The 20,088-nt window shown below is 40.8% G+C and overlaps 1 protein-coding gene across 1 annotated transcript in view; it reads right to left on the reverse strand.

Moving 5' to 3' along the window:
• whrna (whirlin a) overlaps positions 1–20,088 on the reverse strand; it is a 277,019-nt gene that overhangs the window by 208,130 nt on the left and 48,801 nt on the right. Inside the window, exon 5 of the mRNA XM_048613360.1 lies at positions 9,615–9,833. Within this exon, the coding sequence (XP_048469317.1) occupies positions 9,615–9,833 (219 nt within the window). The remainder of the gene's footprint in view (positions 1–9,614; positions 9,834–20,088) is intronic.

The raw sequence follows: 20,088 nt of genomic DNA on the forward strand, positions 1-20,088 counted from the left end.
CTCTTGGGAAAGCTGTTAGCTTAAGGGAGATAAGAACTTCTTTTAATTTCAAAAATATACCTTATTCATAAAAATGTACATACACAAAGTATGTATGTAACGAAAGCAGTTTGGTTCTGTACAGGAGCTTATCCAGGAACAAACAAACATTGGAGTTTTACTCTATCCAAAAAAAAACTCAAGGCATTTGTTACTTGTCCAAGACTACATGAGAACTGCCACATGGAAGAAGTAAATGCTTCTTCGGCACTGCTTTTGGACCAGGAGTGTGCTGTTGCTGCTTGTGAAAAAAATCTGTTTCCTACTCCATATGATAGGGTCATTCCCCATGATTGAAATTCTCTGTGATCATCAAATCCACCTTTGATTGCTGTCAGCATGGTAGTCAGCAATCGTGAACCCTACGCCCCCTCAAATCCCTGAACCCCCACTATTACAACCTCTGTAAGCCTTCTCTTTACCCCAGTCTCTCTCACGTTGGCCTTAATATCTTAGTCTCATCAACAACACTCCTTTGCAGAAACTTATTGAAGACGTTTTAAAAAGCAAAGCTCAGAATATCCTTGATATTCCTTTGTCAATCAAGTTTTACTGCCTTCCAGGAACACCTATAAATTTTTCAAAGATTCAATTCCTTTTACAGATTTGTTCTGTGTTCTTAATTAGCCTGTGGCTCTTTAAGTGTTGGTTATTTTTTACTCTGTGCTAGGGCGTTAAGACCATTTCAAATAGCTTCTATTGAAGTATTTCTATAGAAATTATTGATGACTTCGCCCCTACTACATTGGAATTCAGATTCCCTGGCTGAAGACCTGGATTCTATTGTGCCTAGTTTTCCAAGGCTGCACGTGCTATTTTACTTCCAAGACAGTGTCCACACTGCACACCCATAAACACCCCAGCCTGACCACACCACATACCATTCGGTGAGCATCAACTGGAGATGCCTAATTCAGCAAGTCAGAGGTCAGTCAGTGTCAAACACTGAGTTGACATCATTGAGCTCATTACTTCAGTTCACCATGATTGCACATATGCAATCAGCAGCAAGAAAGACTGCCCACTAGCACCATGTAAGTAGATCCACAACTAGGGTTGAACTCTGCTGGCTCTTCCTGCAATTGTCAGGATGCTTCATTGTTTTTCAAGTTGGTTGAAGTTGTTGTTTGAAGCCTGCAGATGTGGCAGCAGACATGGGTGCAGTGCATCCCCATTCGGTTAAAGCACGTCAAGGTTTTAGAATAACTTCCATCTCCTGCTCCAATCAAACTGTGCATTCCCCTTTACACATGCAGCTTGGCCATCAAGTAGTGCAACCGATCTTTAACTCTTGCTATCCTCTTGTGATTTTCCAACCCCTCCTCAGTCATATATTCTGTCAATTGTTTTCCTAGCACTGACTGTAGGCTATGATAATTTATATTGGTAGGCAGCATGAGTGTTGCAGCAGCACCTATGTGTATGGGGTAATACTGCATTGTGATTTTCTGAAGAAGGGTCTAGGCCCGAAATGTCAGCTTTCCTGCTCCTCTGATGCTGCTTGGCCTGCTGTGTTCATCCAGCTCTGCACCTTGTTATCTTGTGATCCATAAACTCATTTTCAGCCCTTGTTCAATTTGAAGGCCACACTATCCCAGCATAGTGGAAAAAAAAGGAATTACAGTCATTATGAATTATTGTACAGACCTCTGTGTGGGGGTGCTGGGAGACAGGATTTTAAAAGAAAATAAACTGTACTAAAACTGACTCCATTTTGCTAGAGCATGTCACAGAAAATAAATTAAATGGTAAAGAAAATCACTATCAGGTGACTTTGAGCTGGGCTGCATCTAACTTTTGGGTATTATCTCTGCCAGGGTATCATTAACACAGCAGAGGAAAGCGGCTGTGCAAACTATCAAAGACATTTGCTCAGTGTCAATACTTTACTGTTAAGCAAGTAGAAAACAAATACACTTAAACGATGATGCCACTCTTAGTTTGAAAAATGTGACAGAATTCCAGACTAAGGTATAACAATTAGCCAATTGTACAATTTACAATAACTTTGTAAAATGTCTTCATCATAAAAAAGCAATGCTTCTTCGAGGCAGAATGCAATAAATGGAACATATCCAAAGAAATAAATATTCAAAGGACTGATCAGGAATACCCAGGACTTAGAACTGGCTGTCATGCCTTTGAGTTTTAGGATTAGAAAGGGAATAGTCAGCAAGGTCTCGCAATGTGCAGAGTTAAAATATATAACCAGCTGAGGCAACTAAGCTTTCACCTTTAACTAAATAGATGGAGCTTCACTGTCCTGCAGCACAGTCCATAAGGAATTAATAAAGGAATTGATTCTCAGCTGGTCCTCTCCATAGAGCAGGTCATCTGCCTATTCACATCTTGGGTAAGTGACTTTAATATATTTCAGACCTATTGGTGTCAATCATCATTCTCACTGTTTGATGCAGTAGGCTATATCCTGTGATTCAGACACAGCAGTCTTCTCTCTGTCTCAGAAGCTTGTGAGATTAAACCCACTCCAATCCTTGAATGCATAATCCGAGTTTATATTCTTGAAGGAAAAGAAACAGTAAAATAATCATTAATACTGGTAAATGAAGCATACTTGTCTAACTGGAAACACCATACAGAATTTTGGTTTTTATTCAGACTTGTATGTTTCATTTACCAGTTTAACTGTTTTTTCCTCTCAGAGTCAATAATGTGCAGTTCTGAGGGGAGATCTGTCCTTTATCTCTATTAGACTTAAAGATTCTGTTTCAAAAAAGAGCACCATGTCCTGCCCAATAGTTAACCCTTAATCAACAATTAAAAACAGATGCAAAAACAAAAATTTCCAGAGAAACTCAGCAGGACTGGCAGCATCTGTGGAGAGAAAGCAGAGTCAATGTTTCGGGCTCAGTGACCCTTCCTCAGAACTGATCTGCAGAAGGGTCACTGGAATTTAATTGTGCTTTCTGTCCACAGATATTGCCAGACCTGCTGATTTTCCCCAACAATTTCTGTTTTTGTTTCTAGTATCTACAGTTCTTCAATTTACTTAAAACACATGATCTGATCAAGCTGTGCATGCCCAAATGCAGCAAGATTTGGACAATATTCAGGCTTGGGCTGAGCAGTGGCAAGCAAGATTTGCAGCACACAAATGCCAGACAATGACCATCTCTAACAAGACAGAATTTGACCATCACCCATTGACATTCAATAACATCACCATCACTGAATTCCCCACTATCAACATCCTGGGGGTTACTATTGAGCAGAAACTGAACTGGCCTAGCCATATAAAAAGAATCCTGCAGTGAGTAACTCACCCTCTGATGCCTCCAAGACTGTCCATCATCTACAAGGCATAAGTCAGGAGTGTAAGGCAATAACCCTCACTTGCCTGGATGGGTGCAGCTCCAACAACACTCAAGAAACTTGACATTATCCAGGACAAAGAAGCTGGCTTGATTGGCACCACATTCACAGACATTCAGTCACTCCAGCACCAATACTCAGTAGCAGCAGTGTATATCATCATCAAGATGTACTACAGAAATTTATCAAGGCTCCTTAGGCAGCACCTTCCAAACCCATGACCACTTCCATCTGGAGAAACAAGGGCAGCAGGTACATAGAAACAGTATCAACTGCAAGTTCCCCTCCAAGCCACTTAACTTCCAAAGTTGGAAATATATTGGCATTCCTTCAGTGTCACTGGGTCAAAATTCTGAAGCTCCCTTCTTATTGACATTGTGGGTCAACCTATACCAAACAGACAGCAGTTTGAGAAGTCAACTCACCATCACCTTCTTAAGGGCAAGAAAGGAAGGGCAACAACTGCTGGCCCATTCAGTGACACCCACATTCTGTAAGTATATGAAAAAATATTATTTCATTGCTGACTCTGGGAATTTGCTCCTCAAAAATTAGCTGCCTACAGCAGTGTTTACTTTTCAAATGGATTTCATTAGCTGTAAAGTACTTTGGGAGGTTGTGAAAGGCACTGTAAGGAAGTAATTCATTTTTATAACTCCCATTGAGCAGAGTTTAATAATGAACATCTAATGCCGAAAATAAACTGGTTGATCTCTGGGCAATGGTAATCTCTCAGGAATGTCACCTTTACCTTTAAGAATATTAGCATCACATGAATGGTTGAAAGTATAACTCTTTGTAAAAAAAAGAACAAGCAGCATTAATGGCCGTTGTTTTATATACTCGTGAGGCAGACGCTGCCATGCGAGATTTGTTCATCACTTACTGCAGCATTGAGTCCAGTAGCTGGTTTGCTTATATCCTGTTGCGGCTGTCATTATTATGTCACTTATTTTTAACTATTTCCCTGGTGATTCGTTACACGATACCTCCAGACAGTTTATTAAGGTGTCCAATGTGGACGATCACATTAGCGATTTTAAGGTTAAACTTCAGAGAAAACATGGAGAAAATGAAAATTCCAAGTGTGGACTTTTTTTCAAAGCTAAAGCAACTTCACTATGGTAACCATGAATATTTCATCAGTTGTACAGTGTTTTCTTTCTAACTCATTGAGTTTATCATTCTTTCCATATACTAAGTTCCTAACACTGTCACCATTGCTCCTCACAGACATTGGCAGATGAGTGAACTGTTCTTATTTGCATTAGAATAAGGACACACAACACTCATAAAAGACTCATAAAAATGTAAAGGTCACAAAATCTAATAATCATGAAAGGTATGGCATCGTTTCTTTCTGAAAACACTAATAAATATTGACAGTTCAGCTTAAAGTTATAATGTGGACAGCATTAGACTCACCACATAAGAAATGGTAAATGATGCATGGTAATATTTTATTTATTTAAATCAGAGAAAATATGGAATCTTGGCATACTGCACTTCCACACATCCTTGCAACCACTCAATTCTCCTGTGTTGTGACTTGCAGACAGTACATTAGAAAGAGTAAGTTTGTGGTCTGTGAGGTCTTTGACATATAAGGAAACCGCCACTATGTTTAATTGGCCTCAAACTGAGACACTGAAAAATCTATATTCTGGAACATTTGTTTGCATGATATACACAGCAGACTCTTTCTGCAGAAGAATGTGCTTCTCAAATGCATAATTCCAGAGAACTGAGGTGTAGGTTGACCAAGCCAAGGTCACATGTGCCCACCACTACTGCTTAGGGTTATCCATTCGAAACTGCAAAGTTAATCAACACATTCCAGATAAGCCTGGGCTACTGGTTTGCAGTATTATCTAGATCCAAGTGACAGATCTCCCATTTTATGTTCTGTTCAGTAATAGACTGGCAGGTCAATTATTATCAATCATAGAATATCTCAGAATACTCTTGTTATGTATCAGATTACCAAGTCTAATATGATGTTTGAGATCTCATTGGCAACTTTGTCATTTGAAATGAACTTGACCTCAACATGTTTATATATTCCTACCACCCTTCCATTAAGTACTACATTTCAGTTAGTCACCAGATATCTGACAAGCATGGGTTTGACAAATTTGACAAAACCTCGAACAGCTGGTAACAGAAGCTCCTCAAAAAAAAGAACAGAGTGGGTTAGGGGTAGGAATGAGAAACGTAACTAGAAAATTATTGTGGACAGACAACATTGAGCTGGAGGAAGTTGTCAATGAGTAGAGCGGCAGTACTGAGCTATTTTGGAAATCATTACTGACAAACAAATTTTAGTTAGAATTGTCACTGAATTGAAGTGTAATAGAGAGGTTTACTTATTTAGAATCATAGAATGGTTACAGTGTGGAGGGAGGCCGTTCATGTACATTTTGGCTCGCTGTAAGAACCACTAAGCCAGTCTCACTTCCCTGACTTTTCTCCAGAGTTCTGCAAATGTGTTATCCTCAGATAATCATCAAATTCAATTTTTAAGGCTATAACTAAATCTGCTGCCACCACATTCTGAGGCAGTGGATTCCAGATCCTAAATCAATGTCTAAATGAAAAGAAAGGCTTTCGTCATGTCCTTTTTGATTCTATTGTCAGTCTCCTTAAATTGTTGTTCACTGTTTCTTTTCACATCTTCACCAACAGCAAACAGTTGATCCATTCTGTCAGAACAACCAAATTAAAGAAAAATCTGAGGAAGGGTCACCAGACCTGAAACAACAACTGTGATTTTTTCTTCACAGATGCTGCCAGACCTGCTGAGCTTTTCCAGCAACTTCAGCTTTTGTTCCTGATTTACAGCATCCGCAGTTCTTTCGGTTTTTAACAAAAAATCTCCTGAGAACAGCTCAATGTTTTAGATGCCTGTTTTTCCAGGTTCTGCCCATGCTCTCTAATAGCCACAATGCTTATTCTTCTTTCAACTTTCCTTTGTCATTCTCGCTGATCCATTATTTTGGTCTTTTTCCTCATGGATTCTCTTTCACCACATTCTATTGTTACTACTTTTTACAAATTTATACTATTCTCTCCCCATCAAAGACCATAACTTGGTGCTCAGGAGCAGGTCTAGAGAGCAGACAATCTTAGTTTCTTATCCAAAACAGGCATTACTCTTAACATAAAGCTGGGCAATGACCAACAAAGCATTAGTCATATGGAAAATGAGTCTGATGAATCAATAGTGAAAAAGAAGGAGATGGCAGGTGAATTGAACAGGTATTTTACATTGGTCTTCACCACAGAGAATACAAGAATATCCCAGAAATAGCTGTAAATCATGAAATGGAAGAGAAGAAGGAACTCATGAAAATTGCAGTCACCAGGGAACTGGTACGAAATAAATTGCATTTATATGTGGCTGAGAAGTCTATGCGTCTTGATACACTTCATCTTAGGGTCAAAAAGAAGTGACGAATAAGATAGTGGATGTGTTAGTTTTAATTATTCAAAATGTCCTAAATTTGGGGAAGATTCCATTAGATTGGAAATTAGAAGATATAGTTCTTTAGTTCAAAAAGGGAGTGAGACAGAGAGCAAGAAACTACCAAACAGTTAGCTTAACACTTGTCAATGATAAAATGCTGGAAGCTGCTATTAGACATGTTATGGTCGGGCCCTCAGAAAAATTCAAGGTAATCAGGCAGAGTCAACATGGCTTTGTGAAAGGGAAATCATGTGTGTACAGTTTATTGGACTTCTTTGAAGAAGTAATATGTGCTGTGGATGAAAGGGAACTGGTGGGTTTATTATTTCCAGAAATGCCACATCAAAGGTGATTATGGAAAGTAAAATCCCATGGAATAGTGGTAACATATTGGCATGGATAGAAGATTGACTAGCGAACAGGAAACAGTGAGTACTCATAATTTTTTTTTCAGGTTGGCTTGATGTAACAAATGTGTGCCACAGGGATCAGGGCTGGAATCTCAAAAGTTTACAATCTATAAGAATGATTTTGATGAAGGGACGGAGGTTATGCTTGCCAAATTTGCTCTTGACACAAAGATAGTTAGGAAATTAACTTGTGAAAAGGAAATAGGGAGGCTACAAAAGGATATAGATAGATTAAGTGAGCAGAAAAGATTTGGCAATTGAATCACAATGTGGGAAAATTTGAAATTGTCCACTTGGCAAGACGAATAAGCACAAAGCATTCTATCTAAATGGTGAGAGATTGCAGACCTCTGAGATATAGAGGGAATAAAACAAAGGACTGAGATCTGAAACAAAAATAGAAATTGCTGGAGAAACCCAACAGGTCTGGTGGTATCTGTGGGGAGAAGGCAGAGTCATTGGACTTGAAATATCGAGGGATATGGGTGTTCTTGTGCATCAATCACAAAAGGGTGTATGCTAGTACAGCAGGTAATTAGGAAACTAACAGAACATTATTGTTAATTGTAAGGGGAATTGAATATAAAAAGTAGGGAGTTATTTAGGGCATTGATGAGACCACGTCTGGAGTATTGTACACAGTATTGGTCTCCTTATTTAAGTAAGGATGTAAATGCATTGGAAACAGATTGGAGAACATTTACCAGAGTAATATCTGGCATGGACTAGTTGGCTTGTGAGGAAAGTTTAGACAGGCTAGACTTGTAGCTACAGGAGCTTAATAAAAAAGATTGACTTTACTGAAACATACAAGATCCTGTGGAAATTGGAAATTCCAAGTGGCCAACTCCTGCTTGAAATTCATATGTTCCTAAAATGATTGGTTAAGCATGTGCTATTGAACTGTAAGCAGGAAGAGCCAAGTTATTTGTTAGTTAGTCTTCACAGACACAGATTTCCAACTGGAATTGATCACTGAACAGCCCGCAGGAGTAAGAATATTCACAAATTCATCTCTTTGCGCACCATGACTTCTTAGGCCAATTATAATATGCTAATGTTGCCTAGATCAACGATAAAACATCCGGGGCACCAAATCCATAATCTACCTTATCCACACGGTTCAGCTAATGACTAGATAAAACACACAGTCAGACAGTCCTAGGGGACTACGGCTCTATCTGTGATTGTATTGCTTTCTCAAGGCACTAATTTCCAGAAATGCTCAAAGAAGTTCTTTGATTTAGTGAAAGAAATCTTTCCACCCAACTCATCTCTCATCATACAGCTTTCAAAATCCACCCAATACTGATACTTCACCATATATTCTATATTATCCTATTCAATTGCAAATCATAGTGACAGAAGTCAAGTGATGCAGAAGTGAACGTTTTTCTATGCTTGGCACACAGTATAAGCATTCAATGCTTTCAGACCAGCTATAGTTTTAGTTGGTGCAAATAAAACCCTTTTTATTCTGTTCCAATAATGTATTTCATCCTCAAATTCAGATTTTCACTTCCAAATTTGATATGTCGATTTTTGCTGCCTCCCACACTGTTCATTTAGTTATTCCTGTGATCTCTCCAGCTGAGGCTGTTAAATTCAAGCCAAGTTATGAGGTAGTGTGTTCACACCCCTAAGGAATGAGATTGAGTCAGTCCAAACTCAAACTATGGAAGAATGAGAGGTGACTTTATTGAAATTTATAAGATTCTCAGGACTCTTGACAGGGTAGAAAGGAGAAGATTGTTTCACCTTGTGGGAGAGTCCAGGGCCAGAAGGCATAATCTCAGAATAAAGGGTCACATAATTAAGACAGAGATGAGAAGGAATTTCTTCTCTCAGAGGATAATGAACATGAGGGATTCCTTACAACAGAGGACTGACAAGGTTGGGTTGTTATGTATATTCAAGGCTAAGATTGTTAGATTTTTAATCAGTAAAGGAATCAAGGGTTATGGGGAAAAGGTAGGAAAGTGGAGTTGAGGATTATCAGATCAGTCATGATCTCATTAAATGGTGGAGCAGATTCAATGGGCCGTATGGTCTACTTCTGCTCCACTTCTTATGATCTTATGATCTAACTGGCCGAGATGGAGGACGTTCACCAGATTAGAAAGGTCATCAATGCATGGAATTAACTCTCTACCCAGATGCTACTTCACCTCGTGAGAACGACCAACATTTTCTGTTTCTTCCTTCACCCATTAGCTTGGACGTCATTCAAACCGGTGGGCTGGGAATACTCCAACACAAAAGTCCAATTGAGAACCATCCAGCATGTTTCCTGACATCTAAGTATTTTACCCACAATCCTTCAGAAAAACGTTTTACTGAACGTAGCAGAAGACATTACAAATTACCTTCTTCTCATCTCCATCTTGGAGTAGTTGAAGATTACTCATCTTTTCGCTCTCCTTCCTCTGCGGTGTGTTACTCTTGTGTTCGAGTAGGTTGGGTGGTGGGGAAACACTGCGGCCCAGTGGATCCACCCAAGTGTAGACGTGGTTGGTGATGTAGCCTCCTGGAATACGGCCAACTGAGCGCACAGACAGAATCAACTTTTTGGAACCTTTCAGCACCTGAAAAGCAACAGATGTAAGCAGTGAGATTTACATACTTCTGTCAGGTTATACCAGCTCTGTCCTCGAGATGATGTGTGAAACCAAATCTCACTAATGATCATACTTAGACTGCAATCAGAAAAGGAAAACAAAAATTATTCACTCCTTGACAAGAAAGCAGTATGATTCAGAAAACGTTAGGAAGATGTTGTACCGGACATTAACTAATGTCAGGTTATGTTTTGGAAGCAATGGAACTCGGTACAAATTTAGAGAGTGGATGGAAAACTGAATTAAAAACTAGTTTACACGAGAAGAAAACTGTACGGGGAATTAAGACAGATTCTGTTGTGGTGCAGTTGAGCGTGAACATTGGGATCCCACAGTCTTCGATTATTGGATCACTTCTGTTCACTGTTTATATTTGGATATAGACCAAAAGTACACTTTTGATACTTACTGATGTCAGGGAGGCAGTGGTGTAGACATTGTCACTGGAATTAGTGATCCAGGGACGTAGTTCAAATCTTACCATGGCAGCTGTTGTAATTTTAATTTAATCTTTTTTAAAAATGTGGAATATAAAACCAAACTCAGCAATGGTGTCCTGAAACTTTCGTCAATTGTCATATAAAGCCACTTGGCCCTTTAGGAAACATGAACATTTACCCCTAATTAAACACAACATCACATGCTTCTGACAAACGTGACAAACATCATTCAATTTGATAAAAATCAGAGCTCTGAACAGAAAAGTAGACTTGAGGCCAAATAAAGCAGAAAAGGTTAATGAAAGAAAAAAGAACAGGAAGACATGCAAAAAGAACAAAAAGACCTGAGAGAGCTCAGGGAGAACAGGAGACCAAGGGACAATCAGTGAAACAGAGATGACAGAGATCACAGATGTCTTCAATTTAGTGTCAGAACTACCACAAAAGACAATCTTGAGGTTTTTTTTTGTATGAGCTACCAACTAATATCCTTAGAGACTTCTCCAAGCTTTCCTTTCTCTTAGAAAACTTACAACACTTTCCATACCAACCCTACTTCACACATCCCCCTCTCTGCCTTACAATGGGAGATCCACTCAGAGTAAAATGGACAAATTTCAATGTGAAAACTACCTTGAACAGCTAGGACAGTATGAAAGCAAATCATCAGCAGCTTGGCTGTGATGCAAATTGCACATAATGATGAATAAGGCAAACACAAAATGTACAATTTTAAGATCACTTGAGTAAATCCCAGCATTGCAGATTACATTAAATAATCTAATGAACATACAGAGAAACCGAAATCCATTACTGGTTGATCATGAAATGGGGTTGCTTTATATAATTTTCTCACATAGAACTACTTGTGGATTTCGGAGAGATGCTGGGGATTCTGACATATAGTTTGCACAACCTAAATATGATTTATATGCTGTTTGAAAACAATTCTGTTTTTTTTTCAAATTTTTAATATATCCATGTGTCTCTGTTCTTGGATATGATCTTTGTGCAAATGCCTGCCTGAAATATGAAAATATTTCTCAAAGAGCATGAATAACTTCAGGAGAAGAAACAACAGAAATACTTCACATTTCTAATTGATACATACAACAGATATATCATCTGGCAAAGATACAAAGCATTCTGTAAGTGAATTGAGGATGTGCCATGATTGTTCTTAGAGGCTAGCACAAATTAGATGCCAATGTCTGAAGCTATAGCATATGGCCAGTGCCCATAAAGCTTGGCTGTATATTTGTGTACCCAGTGTCCAACATAAAGGACATTGGAGCAAACAAAGATGATATTGCCAGGTATTTGCTTTGATTTCCATGTTGAAATTTCTTGAGGCCTATTTGATGCATTTGGTGAGATAGAAGGCTGAAGATTAATGAGGTGTGTTGCGCCATTAGTAAGATGTTTAACAAGCTATAAGCCCCTTTAATTGACAGTGTGCACTGCCTAGCAACAAACTTTCCTCACTATTTGTCAAAAACATAAAGAATAGCACAAGAGGCTTCCAATATTGAGAAAGGCCTCAGCAGAATTTGTATCAGTTTCTGTCGCACTCAGGCCCCGATAAGATTCTACCTGTTGGGTTTTCCTTCCAGGAATATCGACAGTGATGGGAGCGTTTCCTTCTCAGAATATCGACAGTGGTGGGAACAGTTCCTTCCCAGAATATCGACAGCGATGGGAGTGGTTCCTTCCCGGAGCGTTGACAGTGTTGGGCTCCTTTGTTGAAATGGTGGGCCCAGGAGGTGGCAGTGGCAGCAACGTAAACCAGGAGAGGCACCCGCTGTTTCGGCCTGATAGGGCCCAGCATCGAGTTTGGGCCCAGTTCAGGATCCAACTGCTTCAACGATAGCTGCATTGCCGAGATCGGCCTTGCACGGACTCATGGCAGCAGCAACATCGGTGGAGGCAAGTTGGCGCCAAATAATAGTGACACGGCTCCAGCAGCAGTGGCACGGGTCCAGGACATGGCCAGGCCCAGGTGCTTTATGGTAGAGATGGTGGTGTTCCAGCTGCAGTGGCTTGTGGGGTCTGGGCCCACCTGACTGTTCACAAACTGAGAGATGGACTTTGTGACAGAGATAGTAGGAACTGCAGATGCTGGAGAATCCGAGACAACAAGGTGCAGGGCTGGATGAACACAGCAGGCCAAGCAGCATCATGGGAGCAGAGAGGCTGACGTTTCGGGCCTAGACCCTTCATCAGAAAAGGGGGAGGGGAAGGGGGTTTTGAAATAAATAGGGAGAGAGTGGGAGGCGGATAGAAGAGGGATAGAAGAGAGGATAGGTGGAGAGGAAACAAACAGGTCGAAGAGGCAGGGATGGAGCCAGGAAAGGTGAGTGTAGGTAGGGAGTTAGGAAGGGGATAGGTCAGTCCAGGGAGGACGGACAGGTCAAGGGGGCGGGATGAGGTTGGTCGGTAGGAGATGGAGGTGCGGCTTGAGGTGGGAGGAGGGGATAGGTGGGAGGAAGAACAGGTTAGGGAGGCAGGGACGAGCTGGACTGGTTTTGGGATGCGGTAGGGGGAGGGGAGATTTTGAAACTTGTGAAATCCACATTGATACCATTGGGCTGCAGGGTTCCCAAGCGGAATATGAGTTGCTGTTCCTGCAACCTTCGGGTGGCATCGTTGTGGCACTGCAGGAGGCCCAGGATGGACATGTCGTCTGAGGAATGGGAGGGGGAGTTGAAATGGTTCGCGACTGGGAGGTGCAGTTGTTTGTTGCGAACCGAGCGTAGGTGTTCTGCAAAGCGATCCCCGAGTCTCCGCTTGGTTTCCCCGATGTAGAGGAAGCCACACCGGGTACAGCGGATGCAGTATACCACATTGGCAGATGTGCAGGTGAACATCTGCTTGATGTGGAAAGTCTTCTTGGGGCCTGGGATGGGGGTGAGGGAGGAGGTATGGGGGCAGGTGTAGCACTTCCTGCGGTTGCAGGGAAAAGTGCCGGGTGTGGTGGAGCTGGAGGGGAGTGTGGAGCGGACGAGGGAGTCACGGAGAGAGTTGTCCCTCCGGAAAGCAGATAAAGGTGGGGAGGGAAAGATGTCTTTGGTGGTGGGGTCGGATTGCAGATGGCGGAAGTGTCGGAGGATGATGCGTTGGATCCGGAGGTTGGTGGGGTGGTACGTGAGGACGAGGGGGATTCTTTTTTGGTTTTTATTGCGTGGACGGGGTGTGAGGGATGAGGTGCGGGAGATGTGGGAGACACGGTTGAGGGCGTTCTCGACCACCGAGGAGGGGAAGTTACGGTCCTTGAAAAACGAGGACAACTGAGATGTATGGGAGTGGAATGCCTCATCCTGGGAGCAGATGCGGCGGAGGCGAAGGAATTGGGAATAGGGGATAGCATTTTTGCAGGAAGGTGGGTGGGAGGAGGAGTATTCTAGGTAGCTGTGGGAGTCGGTGGGCTTGAAATGAATATCGGTTTCTAGGTGGTTGCCCGATATGGAGACAGAGAGGTCCAGGAAGGGGAGAGAGGTGTTAGAGATGGTCCAGGTAAACTTAAGGTTGGGGTGGAAGGTGTTAGTGAAGTGTATGAATTGTTCGAGCTCCTCGTGGGAGCACGAGGCGGCGCCGATACAGTCATCAATGTAACGGAGGAAGAGGTGGGGTTTAGGGCCGGTGTAGGTACGGAAGAGGGATTGTTCCACGTAACCTACAAAGAGGCAGGCGTAGCTTGGGCCCATGCGGGTACCCATGGCTACCCCCTTTGTTCCACGTAACCTACAAAGAGGCAGGCGTAGCTTTTCCACGTAACCTACAAAGAGGATGGACTTTGTGACTTTGTTTTTCTGGTGGCAAAACTGATGCTGGAGGTGGGGAGTAATCAAGACGTTTCCTTATCTTTTAGCTGTTTCTTTTATTATTGCGTCTGTTTTTAATCCTGTCTTTTATATGTTAAGATGGTGCCAGAGAATGGCGAGCTTGGACACTTTTCACTGTACCCCTGTAATCGTGTACTCAAGTACATGTGACAATAAATTCTAAATCTCATTTTCATCACCATCTCATTGACAATCTCTGTCTCCCATATGGCAAGCCTGCTGTCTTTTGACTAGGTTCAATGAATTAGAGTTGAATTGAGAAACTTTTAAAATGAAGTTTTCATGGCAGGTTGTGAGGACTTTTGTAGTCAAATAGCCAGGACATTGATTTTCAGGTGAACTGGAAGAGTTCACACAGTCTGTCCTGTAGCTTGTTTACGCATTCAGATTCACAGGCTGACTGAACTGATAGATCTGCTGTCTTTGGTGCAACTATTTCCCAGTGATCTTTCAAACAGACAAAGGAAACATGATTGTCTCCATGTGGCTTCAAAGTCTTTTCCTAGCAAGGCGCTTCTGTTGATTTCACACTGTGCATTGGGGTTAACACATGCTAAGGTTCCCCCCAGTCTAGTTTTTACAAGAAAAGCCAACATGATCGAAGTATCATTGCAAGTATGAAACGTGGAGACATAGAGTATTGAAGTTCCAGTTCTTTAGTGCAGACCCATTCTGAACCAAAGAGATACATAAATCTTGTGAACAGCTGTGAATGCCTGCCTGAGATTCAATGCTGTCATACACAGATGCCAAAGGTCACATGATATGTGGCAGCTATTTTAACAGCTTCCTTTTGTCCAACTTTTAAAATTAATGATTGAAAGTTACCATGTACTGGGAATGAAACTACAGTGTTCCCAGTTAAATGAATACTTCATTATTTGAGGAAACTCCATCAATATTGTTTTCCTTTTCCACTTTTGGCATTGGTTCTGCGCCCATTAGCCTTAACCTGCCTCCATCATATTTCCCCACCTCGTTCTCTGGATCTTGAATGTACTTTACAAAAGTTGGTGCTCATTTGAAGATTTCTGTCTTGTTTCTCTGAAACTCATGTGGTGATGAACCTTTGCATTTTGTGTCAGCCAAGTGAATTTTGTTCAGCAGCCATGTGGATTTAATGGCTCTGAGCCAACTTTCCCTGGGCTATTTGCGAAACCTGACAACTGAAACGAAGTGAGAACTGGTAATTCCTGGAGTAAATTACTTCTCAAGCACTGCTTATGAATAAAGAGGAGCAGGATTACTTCCTTCAGTCTACTCAAGTTCCCTACTGTCTACCTCCCTTCAACCTGCCCCAGATCTAAACTTCACCTTCACTGCAGTCTGACCTCTAGAGCTCTCGCAATTTGATCTACATACTACACCTCCCAAGACTGACCTTACAACTGTGTGATTTGATCTGTACACCCCTGTGATCCCATTACCACATTCCTCCCCTTCTGCCACCCTGCTGAATCCAATTCTACACCCCTCTGATCCCACGTCCACATCTGCTGTGATCTGATATTCAGTCCCCGAACAGGCGCTCACATTTAAAATAACTTAACAAAATTGGACTGACCATTTTCTAATTATATTGGTGCGCTACGGTAGATTTCTTAACGAATTCAGAAACATACCTATAAAGTGCATTACTTAGCATAGTCCTTGCACCCAAAAACTTGCTTATATTTGGAGCCTTAAGGTGGTCCGTGAACAAGTGCAATCAATAGAAGCTTGCCCTTTCAATTTAACCTGGGGTCCACATTCAAATGTTCCGAGTGCAGCAACTTCCCAGAGAACAAGGGTGAGGTTAATTTGTAATCTTGTAAATGTGTCTCAGCTCTTGCAATGAATTTTTGTATTGACTGTCTAGCTGAGTTTCACATGTTTGCTTTAATAGATTAAGACAAGAAGCAGAATGGAAATGATACCCAAACAGGACTACACTGCTGTGATTTACTCGAGGGATTCACATTGTTTCTAGTGACTGCAGCAGGAGCTGATGACAACTTAGATTTATAAAACAATGTCATCATAACATCACAAGATGCTTCACAAATGCATAAAATTATTGGATGCTGAACCAAAGGACAAATTAGGAAAAGGAAACCGAATGTATGAGTCGATAGCAAAATCACTGGGTTTGTGGTTGGAGCTAAAGATGAGAACATAAATCATCTCTTTTCAGTTGGAGAAAAACTACAGGCCATCAAATCTGGATGTCATGTAGGAAAGGTGATAGCACAGAGGCAGCAGAGAGATTGAGAGAAGGGGGAAAAGAGTTAGATCTGTTTAGATCTCAGCATACACTCCAAACACAGCTAGGTATGTAGACAGACATAACTGATAAAGGATAACAGCAATACAGGTTAATAACACCTTGCAGCTCTGTTTCTGTTTCTCCCAGCTCAGAAAGATTTCACTTCCAAACTTGAGACTTTCTGAAAATGCAGGTGAAATCTTCAGTTTCTACGACTGGATTAAATTTTCTTGTGGTGTTCCTGTAATGATAATGACTATGGGAGATGAAATAACTTGATTTTTTCTTATTTATTTTCCCCACGTTAATGAAATATTTGTGATTTTTCTTGCAGAACTGCAGACTGCAGCCAGCAACGGAATAGCTGGGGATTACTAGATGTCTGTAAATGGATGGAAAAAAAAAGCATTCTCTGAAGAACTTTACTGCAATGCATAAAATATCATCTACTCTGTCCAGTAGCTATCAAATCTCACAGATTATTATTTTGTAAAATGAAGAAAAAAAGATGTCAGGATGCCAGGTGGAGTTGTTTCAGAGGGCAGATGTTTTCTTTCTTGAACCCACTGTCAAATAATCTAAAAAGTCAAAAGTACTAGACTTTTTTTGTGTTTTGGCAAATATGCTGGTTTCACTTTTGTACAGAAATATTACTGCCCCTGATGAATGAACAGCCTTCACCATGAATGTGCTGAGAAATATCATTACTCTCAGGATGCTGAAATATCAATAAGCTGGCTCAAAGAACACTGTTCAAAAGTCCCCATAGACTTTGTCAAGTAGTTATAAGCTTCAAGTTTATGGCTGGATTGGCTCATATTCTGTTTCTGTTTCGGGTGATTATTCACCTTTGTTTTAATCAACTTAAGTGAGATGGCAAAGCTGTTACCTAAAGTTATAGTTTGTACTGAAACTCAAATTCCATTTTAGTCATATATCATTTTCCTGGATGACAATAATATAAATTAGGCGTCTTCATTTTTCTTTCTCTGTGATGTGATATTTCCTCCTGTGATTGATTACCTTTTGAATAAATGAATCAATTCCTCAGGAAGAATTATTTCTTCTTGTCCTGTGACCTCCATCAGTGCAATTCTCAATTTCATTTGGCAGATTGAATTTTAATGTCTCATTGTTAACTTTAGAAATGGATTTGAAGCTCCCTGAGAGTTCAGAATATTACTTCAATATAGTTTAACTTCAATATAGTTTAACTACTAATATAGTTTAACTAGTTTAACCACAAAATGCATTGATCGATTCCCAGTCAGTGTTTTGTTTGGAGAAATGCATTTGCACATTGTATAATTGTGGCCTGTCAGTCATGTGGCCTATGCTATAACTTGCTTTCACTTTAGAAGTAATAGCAATTAAATGGCATTTCATAAAACATGACAGCCGAACTGTCCAGCTGAAAGTGTGTCAATTTTTAGATTTGCGAGAGAGCCATCTACAGTAAGAAACAACAAGCCAGAACTGGAACAGCAGCTCGCAGCTGGCTGAATCAGAATGACTGAATTTTCTAGTGTAGCTCTGTGGAAATTAAAGGAGATATGAGACAGAATTAGTATTTCTTCTTGTATAATGGCAAAGCTCTCAGATAGCTACGGTATTAAATAAGAAACCTGAACAAACAAGAGTAGCAACTCTGTTATCAACACTGGAGAAAGAGTGTTACAAGCTGCATTGCAATTTAGATCTGACTGAGGGGCAGAAAAATCAGACTGGAGAAATTCTGAAGACTTTGAGTACACATTTTGAACTCTATATTCATGTTATTTATGAACAGTACATGTTCAAGAGAGCGAGAATATTCATCAGCGTGTGATGACACTGATATGATAACAGCGATCTTATACAACTGAAAGGTGATTTCATCAGAGATAGGATTGTCTTCGGCATAAGAGATCACACTGTGAGAGCATGTCTGCTGAGGCAGGAGAAACTAATTCCCAAGAAAGCTATCAATGTGTGCTGAAGGTCTGGGGCAGTCAACCAGTTAGGATGATAACTGCAGAATGAAAGTATCAAATGAGTGGAAGTGCCAGGTAAACACCAAAACTTCCTAAGCTTTTTGCAACATTATAAGCTTTGCAGACTTGTACAAAGTGGATCAAAATAGGATCCAAAAATTAAGCACTTGACAGTAAAGTAGGGATGGACAATAAATGCTGGCCTAGCCAGAGACACCTACACCACCTGAGAGAATAAAAAAAAGTTGCGGCTACATGATAGAATGATATTCATACCAAGAGGGCAGATAAGATTAGGAGTAGACCTCACTGGACTAGCTGCCAAAGGGGATCATAAGGAAAATAACTTAGCAGATCCAGCATACAAGGTAATTGTTTACAAGGTAATCCTAGAGTGGAGAAATACACATATTAGAGTCATATAAAGAAGTCCAGTCCAACAACTAATGTCACACAGCACTCAAGCTATAATTCCAATGATTACAAAAATGACTGAAGCCAGAAGTATTAACAGAAGTGGTAGCAAAATCAAATTGCACTGTGATAAAAAGTTCAAATCATTGTTAAAACTGATCAATGGAGAATCAGTCAGAGTGAAAACATTCAACGTTCTTAACAAGTGTCAGCCCAGGCGGCAACTTAGGACTGGTTGTCATCATATGTAATGAATGTGAACAGCCAGCTATATTATTGCAACCACAAGTGCTTTGGAATTGCATGTCTGTCTTTAGCCTGATGATGATGACTGTCAACATTCGTACTTAAGCAACCATACCTTCACAAGGAGGTGACATTTGATCAGACACCAAACTTGCCTTTTCAAAGCTTAACAACAATTTGGTGTGCTTTTAATGAGTTCATGCAAGTTGCCACTTGAAAGGTGGTAAGGAAAAGGCAGGGAACAATAGACTGCTTAGCTTGAGGTCAGTGGTGGATAAGTTGTTGGAGGGATTCTGAGGGACAGGCTTTCATGCATTTGGAAAGGAAAAGACTGATTAGAGATAGTCAACATGGCTTTGTGTGTGAGAAATCGTGTCTCACTAACTTGATTGAGTTTGTTGAAGAGGTGACAAAGAGAATTGATGAAGGCACAGTGGTAGACATTGTCCATGTGGGCTTCAGCTATGTGTTCGACAATGTTCCACATGGTAGACAGTTAGCAAGGTTAGATCACATGGAATCCGGGGTGGGGGGAGGCATGAGATACAAAATTAACTTGAAGGTAGGAGAGACAAGGTGATAGCACTGGGTTGTATTTTGGACTGAAGGCCTGTGACCAGTGTGTGCACAAGGATCAGTGCTGGGTCCACTGCTTTATGTCATTTATATAAATGATTCTGATGTGAAAACAGGAGGTATGGTTAGTAAGTTTTCAGATGGCACCAAAACAGGTGGTGTAGTGCACGGTGAAAAAGATTATCGCAGAGCACAGTAGGATCTTGATCAGCTGGGCCAATGGGCCAAGGAGTGGCAGATTGGTTTTAATTTAGATAAATGTGAGGTGTTGAATTTTAATAAGGCTAACCAGGGCAGGACTTATACAGTTAATGGTAGGGCCTTGGGGAGTGTTGCCGAACAAAGAAACCCTGGGGTGCAAGTGCATAGTTCCTTGAAAGTTGCAGGCAGACAAAGTGGTGAAGAAGGAGTTTAGCACGCTTGCCCTCAGTGGTCAGTGCATTGAGCAAAGGAGTTGGGAGGTCATGTTACAGCTGTACAGGACAC

Source organism: Rhincodon typus, chromosome 28 (assembly GCF_021869965.1).
Source record: "Rhincodon typus isolate 14 chromosome 28, sRhiTyp1.1, whole genome shotgun sequence".
In the NCBI taxonomy this organism is placed as follows: domain Eukaryota; kingdom Metazoa; phylum Chordata; class Chondrichthyes; order Orectolobiformes; family Rhincodontidae; genus Rhincodon; species Rhincodon typus.